At 33.2% G+C, this 10,451-nt stretch overlaps 1 protein-coding gene across 3 annotated transcripts; it reads right to left on the bottom strand.

The window, feature by feature from the left end:
- Positions 1-1,572: 1,572 nt before the first annotated feature.
- On the bottom strand, positions 1,573-9,156 carry LOC143262931 (cilia- and flagella-associated protein 99-like). 3 transcript variants are annotated; one of them, XM_076528290.1, is made up of 10 exons: positions 8,606-9,156; positions 8,020-8,243; positions 6,858-6,989; positions 5,824-6,060; positions 4,979-5,061; positions 4,455-4,659; positions 3,530-3,671; positions 2,849-3,042; positions 2,315-2,457; positions 1,573-1,779 (listed from the first exon to the last, which is right to left on the bottom strand). In XM_076528290.1, the coding sequence occupies exons 1-10, from the start codon at positions 8,700-8,702 to the stop codon at positions 1,644-1,646; spliced, it is 1,593 nt and encodes a 530-aa protein (XP_076384405.1). In that variant the 5' UTR covers positions 8,703-9,156; the 3' UTR covers positions 1,573-1,643. The 3 variants fall into 3 exon arrangements, with proteins under 3 accessions (XP_076384405.1, XP_076384406.1, XP_076384407.1); XM_076528291.1 differs by lacking the exons at positions 2,315-2,457; positions 2,849-3,042; XM_076528292.1 differs by lacking the exons at positions 4,455-4,659; positions 4,979-5,061.
- Between the last annotated feature and the right edge of the window lie 1,295 nt (positions 9,157-10,451).

Below are 10,451 nucleotides of genomic sequence, written 5' to 3'. Positions count from 1 at the left end.
AAGTGCAAGCGAAATAGAATCGCATTTCGCCGACCTAAATAATTTTATTCGGAAGAAACAAATTTTTATAGGAATGCGAAATTGCGACAAAATGGTAGCACATTTAATTATAGATTACGTATAGCAATAAAGGCGAGCAATAATTATCAATAATAAATATCATTCCTCAATCGAGGAATGATGTTTAATGCTTAATATTTTGTGGATCTAATCTCTTTGCATTTATTAACAGACATCGTTAACTTTGGCAAAGATTTATGGGTTTCTTTTTAAATACTTTTTTTGCTCTAATTGCTACCACTTTTCTTGAATAGATTTCTTTTTTTTGCATTCGGCTATGTTTTGAAATTGCCTGCCATTTGCATGATATGAAAAATTTCGTTGCGACGAATAAAATATTTTATTATTTTATATACATATAATTATATATAAAATAATATTTTATATACATAAAGTATCAATTTAAAGTACTATTACATATATACAATAGTATTTTCTAATTATTTATATATATGTAATATTATATATATATTATATTATTAATACATTATGTATATGTATTATATTATATTAGTATATTATATGTAATATTACTATATCTATTATATTATTAATATATCACATATAATAATTATATATATATACAATAATATTACATACATATAAATAATTAGAAAATACTATTACACACAATAGTACTTTAAATTATATTTGTATTATATATATTGTATTATATTTAAATAACATACTATTATATAAAATACTATTTAACCCAGTTCAGTGCTTATTCCTCGATTTTTATGTCATCAATTCGCGAAAAATATGACAAAAAAAAAGAATTTTCGGACAACGAGTGGCAACAATATCGATCGCCCACATTAAATTCGTATTTCAAAAATAACAAGATCAATCGACTTAATTAATTGATGATTAATAACTGCACGCGCACACGCAATTGTCTAACGTTTCGATGGATTTTTTGAAGGGAGGAACCAATCGGGACAAGGATCAGCGACGACGCTTGCGATGATTCAAATTCCATTGCGATACGTAAACTAGTTCATGATCGGTTCACTTTCGAAACGGAATCCAATTGTTTCGATAAGCCCGCATGACTCGCGGCAATGAAAACACTGGGGTGATACACGTAATCTCTGCGCCCGCTTTATCGAACGAACGGCTCCTCTATTGACACGTTCGCTCGTCGCCCGACGGCCTAGCGACTTTCTATCTGCGCAAATCCTACGTAAACAATTTAAAGATCGATAACACTGTTTAAAGTTGGAGAATCGATCGTTCGGTTTCTAGAAACATGGATTTTTTATTTGATTTCTAGAACGGAACCGGACTTTGTCCGCTCGTTCGTCACTCTCTTGCAGTAATAATTCGTAAACAAAACCGTGAATCGCCTCAGAAACCCGCCATTTTCGGATCGCGAGACACTTTTCGGACACCCTGTATATCGATCTAAATGCGTTATAATTAACGGAGACTGCCGAACGTCCGAACACAGCGAGAAATACAGCAAATTTTCTCCGATTGTCACTATTATTTCTAATAAATATTTAGAAATATAATACTAATTTATTTATTAGAGAAACGAATCCGACCGGATTGTTACAACAATCAAGACTATTTCTGGATCACTTCGCGCGATCATCAGTTTCTTTTCGCAGCCTGACGGCTCTCCGTTCCTCCAACTGCTTCCGCAGGGCATCGACTTCCGGCGAAGCGACTGCTGCCTGTTGCAGTGGTTTGGACGGGGCGAGGTTGTTTCGCCTGGAAAACGAATAGAAATTAAATTCTTTAGAATATGATATTTCAATTCTTTAAAATATGATATCTAAGTTCTTTACAATATGATATTTTAATTCTCTAGAATATTGCATTTGAATTCGACGCAGAGAATTAGTCCTAATAGCTTTTTTATTTTCGACACCGTCGCTGCCGTAAATTGCAGTAAATTCTGTCTAATTGACGCTCGAATTGTCCACGAAAATGGACGATTCGGGAAGAGGAGGCACGATTATTCGAAGTCTTGCGGCTCGTTTTTGTAATCGTTGACGATCTAAATAACTAAATACCGAGACAAGGCCTAAGTAGAATCGTTAACAATTGAAATAGTTACAAAAATATTTAAACGATACATTTTTATACTTCGTCTTTGTTTTCATTGCGAACATTTCAAAAATTACAACTTGCGCTGAGAATAGAATGTAATTTAAGCTGTCAGATTTATTTGCATACATCTCGGTAATCTCGATAATTTTCGCATTTCTCACCGATTAGGAACAATTATTAGCAGAAGACTAACTTGCTGACTTTGTAATCCTCCAGCGCCTTTCGAGTATCCTTAATCATAGTCTTCTGCCTCTCGCGTTCCCGACTCACGATGCATTTCCGATTCTCGATTTCCTCGTTCAGTTTCATTTTCATCCAAAACAATCTCTCCTTCAACTGTACAATAATAACAATAATAATAATTTTTCTTTATTTTTTGGATCTTATCCATTAAAAATCCCCCACCCCCTACCGCTTTAAACAGCATTATTCCACCCCAGAACTGTTTTATCCATTACATCAATAATAGTAAAAAGAAGAAGAAAATAATGAAAATAATACAAATAATAGTAATAATAATAATAAAAATAAGAAGAAGAAGAAAAAGAAGAAGGAGAAAAAGAAAATAACACAAATAATAAAAAAAATTATAATAATAATAGTAATAATAATAATAATGATAAGAAGGAGAAGAAGAAAATAATAATAATAATAATAATAATAATAATGATAAGTAACAGATTGAGAAGAAAATGTTTCTTCGCGGATTAAGAAAAATCGGTTAGACCTCTGCCAGGGACATTTCGCAGAGCAGACCCAAGCCACTGGATTCCGTCGGGTCGAAGTCCTTGTAGGGCAAGGTTCGCAATGACTGTATAGTTTTTATTTCCTGAATGAGTCTGATCTTTTTCTGTATCTCCTCTTCCCTCTGTTTCGCCAGCTGAGCCTTCAATTGCCGGGATTCTTCGGAAACCTCGGCGGCTAATTAATAAATACACAATCCGTTCACATTTGATTTCTCAAAAACTGAACAACCGGATACAATCCGTTTTGAACAGGGACTTTGATGAAACTGAACTACAATTTCTCGTATTACCGTGACGTATATCTTAACGTTGTTGTCGAACTGCGTATTTTAACGCAGAAAATGTCGCAGAAAATATCGTCGAAAATTTCGCAAAAAAGGAGAAGTTTCTCGTTTCTCCTGCATTTATCGTAAATGCATCAAATTCGAATGAACCGAGAATTCATATATTGTATATAATAATTCCCCAATTACGGAGAATATAGAAAAATAATATATATTATATATAATACATATATAATATATGTAATACATATAATATATATGTATATTATAAGAAGAAGAATATAGAATAATTCCCACAATTTTATAGTTTACATGTGAATAAACGTTTCAACGCTTGCGAAAGTTTTTTTAAAATTATTATAATAAATAATAACACACCTTTCTGTCGTTTCTCGTCGATCATAGCGTTGAAAGCGTCCCGGGAATTTTGTTCGACTATGCGACAACGTTCGACAACTTCAGCCATTTCCTTGTTATGTTTCTCTTTCCATTTCTCCAGCTTCTCCGACAATTCTTGTTTCTGCGAGCGATTCGTGAAAATCCCAATTTAAATCTCAATTCTTTAGAATATGATATTTCAATTCTTTAGAATATGATATTTCAATTTTTTAGAATATGATCATTCATTTCTATAGGATATGTTATTTCAATTCCTTAGAATATGATAACTCAATTCTTTACAATACGATATTTCAATTCTTTAGAATATAATATCTCAATTCTTTATAATATGATATTTCAATTCTTTAGAATATGATATCACAATTCTTTACAATATGATACATCAATTCTTTAGAATATGATATCTGAATTCTTTACAATATGATATTTCAATTCTTTAGAATATGATATTACAATTCTTTAGAATATGATACTTCAATTCTTTAGAATATGATATCTCAATTCTTTATAATATGATATTTCAATTCTTCAGAATTGCGGTTCTTCATGCAAAATAGAACTGATCTCAATCAATTTCAATAAATATGGATCCAATAAAAATTTCTTTCTTTCTTCCAACAATCTCAGCAAATTGAAAACAATAAGTAGACGTCCCTAAATTCTCATAATATTTTCATTATTTTAAATTTCATATATTTTCACCACTAAATAATACATAAATACAACAAAAAAAATACTATAATATATACTCAAATTATATACTATAATACTATAATATTTATAAAATCGGAAGCAACGGACGGAGAATTCCATTCGACAATGCGACCATTGCGAGCAACGTGACGGCAACGGTTTGTTAGCAACGTTTACACGTAAAGGCCAAGCAAAATAGGCATACAACCTCTTTCCGCACACATTCCGCTTGCTGTTTACAGCCGTTCAACAAAGATTGTTTCGCGATAAATGCGCCCTCGCGGCTTATCAGGGCCAACAGATGTTTCTCTTCCACTTTCGACAATTCGATCAGTTTCTTTCGTTCGCGTTCTTCTTCTTCCAGCCGGACGATCGAAGATGGATCGAATCCTCCTTCCGCCAACATTTTTAATCTGCGCGATTCAGTGGGAATACATGGACAAAATTAAACGATATTCGGTGATAAATATTCAAGAGTTATAATTTTATAATATTCATTAATATTATATTATTATATTATTATATATAATATAATATTATATAGTATATATAAATTATATAATATTATATAGTATATATACATACATAAATTATATAATGTTCGTAATTCTTGCAACGATAAAAAGGTATAATAGAAATCGGTACGGAATAAAAGCTGAGATCTATGCTTTTCTTACACGATTTTGCACACTGGAAAATTATAAAACGTAACAGGTTTTTTGAATTAATTACTTTTTTATTTCCTTTTCCTCGTCGGTGATCACGCGAGCACATTCCCTCAGTATGGAAGCTGTCGTTTGTTTAACCTCGACCGACTGTTAAACAAATATGGTCAAATTGGTAATATTAATATATGGTAATATTAATACATATTAATAATTAATAATTCGGATGAAAAGATATTTGTCGCGTTCATTACGGTTAAGTAAACATTTGTTTGGACAGTAAAGTATTGTCGAAATAACATAAACGCCGAATTATCGTGGAAATAATTGAGAAAATAAATTATTGGTGAAATAATTGAAACGCCGAATTATTGTTGAATTAATTAAGACACTGAATTATTGACGAAATAATTGAAACGCTGAATTATTGACGAAATAATTGAAACACTGAATTATTGATGAAATAATTGGAACAGTAAATTATTGTCGAAATAATTGAACGATTGAATTATTGACGAAATAATTGAAACACTGAATTATTGACGAAATAATTGAAACACTGAATTATTGTCGGAATAATTGAACGTTGAATTATTGACGAAATGATTGAAACACTGAATTATCGTCGAAATAAATAAAACAGCGAATTATCGTCGAAAGAATTGAACGCTTAATTATTGTCGAAATAATTGAAATACTGAATTATTGTTGAACTAAGTGAAACGCCGAATTATTGTCGAAATAATTGAAACGCTGAATAATTGTTGAACTAATTAAAACACTGAATTATCATCGAAATAATTGAAAGATTGAATTATTGACGAAATAATTGAAACATTGAATTATCGTCGAAATAATTGAAACACCGAAGTACAGTCGCAACAATGAAATGAAAATTACTTCGGAACATACCTTGAACGTCGGAACTGGTTTCCTGAGGGATACCGGTCTCATTTTCTCTTGCAGCTTCGTCTCCGTCGATCGTTTCTCGCGCAGCAATAATTTCGGGGCGTTCATGTTCGCGTCGTTCAGCAATCGAATCGCGTGCGATTTGTTCGCCGCTCGCAACGTCGCCAATCTCTTTTCCGTCGACGGCTTCGCGTAATTCGTTCTGGGAACATCCCGCGCGAATCTCTGCACCGCCAAATCCTATCCGGCACACAAGGAATCTTCAAAAAGAGAGACCTTAAATTTTCGTCAATTTAAGAACACGCATTCCTTCGCCGCCGAATTAAACGATGCATAGTGAACATATTCGATCGACGTTAGTTCGTTCGAACGATTTATGTATGTACATATGTTCGGTCATCAGATCCATAGGGATCAGAGGGATCATTAACTTTTAATCGAGATGTATACAAACAGAATTATCAGCGGACTACAATGATCTACAATCTCTTATTTTCATTGTAAATGTTCATTGATGTACAATTCGAAGTACGTTAGTCGAAGAATTATTTATATATAGAATTATTTAATTTATAAATAATAATTTAATATAATATATATTATTATATTTATTATATAATTATTTATTATTATTATTAATTATTTCGATATATACATATATAATTTAATTTCTGTTTTACAAATTAAATTCTGCAGTTTAACCCTTTGCACTCGAGTGGTGGCTCTGAGGCATCACTAAAATTTGTTATATCACCGTTTAAGATAATTTTGATATCAACAAAGTTTAAATTTAAAAAATTGTTAAGAGCGTAACTGTTGTGCGAGTCCCAAGAGTCAATTTCATACGCATAAAATATACATTTTGTCATATAAAGTAGAAATATTATAAGTTAGAAAAATGATTTTATATTTTCAGTTAAAACAGCTTCGGGTGCAAAGGGTTAATGTAGACCGTCATCAGTTTATGTGTTAATTTATTTATGCGTTTATTTTTCTGTGTTTGATTTCTCGGATCGCAAGATCGGAAAACGGCTTACTTCCGGCGTGCCAGGAGGCGGCCCCGCGGCTCGTTTCGGATGATTCAAGACATTCATGAAAACAGGAATCGTAACCCTTTTCTTCCGATGTTTTCCGGTTTCGATCGCCCCTTTCAGATTCTTATGAAGCTTCTGTGAACGATCAATTCCAAGGACGATTGATAATTAGTCAGAGGGTTCGCCGAAAAATTTAAGATAACTTAGCAGATGTCTTTTGATGGCGATAATACAACGTTTCGAAAAATTATGTCAACATTAAACAGTAAATTAAAGAATAAAGAAATTAAAGAATTAACACGTTACGCGCCACGCCGGTCCCTAGGGACCGGCGCTAGACTTTCCATTCAGGCCACGCCGGTTCCTGCGGACCAGCGACAGATTTTTCGTTCTTCTATCGCGGCGCGTGTGTCGGTCCTTGCGTATTTGTGAGACTGAACATTTAAATTATGCGATATCGGTTTTTGTTTGGTCAATGCTTCAAGGAATAGAATAGAATACTTATATATTCATTGATTGCTTTTTTATCTTCTACCAAGGAGAAGGGACTATAAGGATATAAACAAAGTATATACATAGTATTTATTACGATCAGAAAATGACAGGCTCTCGAGTACAGTTTATCTGCAAGTGGAAAGATAAACATACGAAGACAAGCTCCGGTCCTCAACCCGGGTTACGTTACCCGTTATCTGTTTATACTCTGGCTCGCCTATCGGCGCGCTGCCCGGTAGGGCCCGCCTGACGGCTAACTGTGGCTTCAACGGAAAGGCGCAAAAATTCGGCGTGGCGCTTAACGTGTTAAGAAATTAAAGAATTAAAAAGTTAAAGAATTAAGAAGTTAAAGAATTAAGAAATTAAAGAATTAAGAAATTATAGAATTAAGAAATTAAAGAATTAAGAAAGTTAAAGATTTAAGAAATTAAAGAATTAAGAAGTTAAAGAATTAAGAAATTAACAAATTAAGAAATTAAAGAATTAAGAAGTTAAAGAATTAAGAAATTAACAAATTAAGAAATTAAAGAATTGAGAAGTTAAAGAATTAAGAAATTACAAAATTAAAAAATTAAAAAAGTAGAAGGTTAAGAAATTGAAGAATTACAAAATTGAAGAATTACAAAATTAAAGAAATAAGAAACCAAGCGAAAAATTCGGAAAGCACAACCTCCAAGCACGGCGTCGCTTCCAACAACGGCAAGATCAGCCTCTGCTCCACGAAATCTTCGTCGAAATCGAAACAACCGATTCTGTGAAAGACACTCGGCGTTTCCGAGTGAAGGAGATACGAGACCATGAAGAACACCTTTCTGAATTTGAAGTAATCGAAACACTCGACGGAGTCCTCGAAGTACAGATTGCACACTTGGTACGCTAGGATGTACAGGAACACTGGCAAAAGTAATGCGATAAAATAAAAATAAGAGAGTTAAGAAATTGTGTACGAATAATGCGATAAAATCAAAATAAAAGAGTTTAAAAAAATTATGCAAAAAAGCGAAGCAATAAAATCGAAATAAAAGAGTTAAAAAAGTGTGCAAAAGTAATACGATAAAATCAAAATGAAAAAGTCAAAAAATTATGCGAAAGTAAAGAGATAAAATCAAAATAAAGACTTCGAATGAATCATACAAGACGAAAAACATGAAATCAAAATTAATTAAAAAATTGTACAAAAAAAGAATGAATATTCTCATTGAACTAATGTTTATGGGTACATTCAAAATGTTTCGAAATCATGTAAAATCGCGTACCCATGGTTTCGGCCAACGTGTCGGAATGCCGACGACGTTTCTTCAAAAAGTGTCTGCTCACACCTTCCAGAAAGTGTTCGTAACGTGCGATGTTCATGAACAATTCAATGGTGACGTCCTGAATCGGAACCGGCAAACTCTGCGAAGACGGGACATTTTTATTTCTAATCTTTTGCCACGATTCGGAGGCAATTCGGAGGCCACATGAGGCGATTCGAAGGCAATTCGTGGCCACGTGAGGCGATTCGAAGGCAATTCGGAGCCACGTGACACGATTTAAAGGCCACGTGACACAATTCGAATGCAATTCGAGGTCACGTGACACAATTCCAAGGCAATTCGGAGGTTACATGCCACAATTCGAAGGCAATTCGAAGCAATTTCGTATCGCCTTCCAGGAATTAGCGCGGACCCTTATCATAGACGTAGCAATAAATTGCATAGGCGTAGCACTAGCGCAGGAAAATTCACAGTTAACCAAAAATTTGGCATTTCCGCGAGAAATTACTGTATTCATAAATTATTATTGTTCGATTTGACGGCTTCTCTGTTAAACAGCATCGTTAACCTTAAACTGTTCCGGATGGCTGCAACAATCTCGAACTAAATTGAAATTCGTCGAACACTTTTCGGCCGGCTTCTCCGCAGCGAACAACACGATGCAAAACTCATCCGGGCTAAATTCGTGCTTGGTTCGTTCGTACGCGTCTACCATCTTTATCAGCGGAACTATAATGTTCACCTGGAAGACGTTCGTCTTTTCGAGCTGAAAATAATTTCGCGATCAGCGCGATGTTCCGACATTTTCAAACGGCGGTTCTCACCGTCGCCCTCGCGCAATCCATTTCTCGCGTGAAATCGAGCGATTATGATCGCAATTTTTTGGTAGAAATAATTCGCCACTTTGTTGCGACGCGTTTGAACCGCGTCGATCTTGCGGAGACATCGATCGGCACGTTGGCCGCTTGGCCGATGACTTCAGAATGTTTGCCACGGCTTCGACAATATTTAAACTGTTCGATTGCAAACGATATTATTTTTAACCTGTTTTTTTTCAAATCCCAATTAAATGGAGAAACGTTTATTTGAAGTATTTCGATTTTGCGCTCGACGTTGTGCTCGAATTTCAACGAAAAAATGAATAAAAACGTACTGGTTACACGAAAATTATCACAAATTTATCACATAAAAATCAATTCAAATGTATCGCATAAAAATGAATAAAAATGTGTCACATAAAAAAATTAACAAAAATGTATCGCACAAAAATGAATAAAAATGTATCCCATAAAAATTAATCGAATTATGTCGCATAAAAATGAATAAAAATGTATCCCATATAAATTAATTGAAACGTATCGCATAAAAATGAACAAAAACGTATCCTTATATTATATGTATAATATAATAAGAAAGTATTATGCATATGAAATTTAGTGAAGATGAATTTGTTGAAAAATTCCTGCTATCTTTAATCAATAAAATGAAGCGATCGCTAAAGTTGTTTTTCTAACGTTAAGGATTTTACACGAATTGTACGCGATCAATTTTCAGCGTATAAAATCGCACAAATCCTGAAGCTCCATCGAACTTCTTGTTCAATATTCTTGTTGAACAAAACAGCGGTTCACGTTTAACGAACCGTTCACATTTAGAATCAATATACATATAGTAATTGTGTATACAGTACTATAAATATTACCATATATACTATATATATTACTACAAATATTATCATACATACTATATATACTATGTGTACTATATACTATATATGTATACTATATAGTATATATATTAATATGGTAATATTTATAGTAATATATAGCATGCATAATAATATATA

Source organism: Megalopta genalis, unplaced genomic scaffold (assembly GCF_051020955.1).
Source record: "Megalopta genalis isolate 19385.01 unplaced genomic scaffold, iyMegGena1_principal scaffold0250, whole genome shotgun sequence".
Taxonomy (NCBI): domain Eukaryota; kingdom Metazoa; phylum Arthropoda; class Insecta; order Hymenoptera; family Halictidae; genus Megalopta; species Megalopta genalis.
Note: the sequence above shows the minus strand (reverse complement) of the source record. Positions and strands in the feature narration are given on the sequence as shown.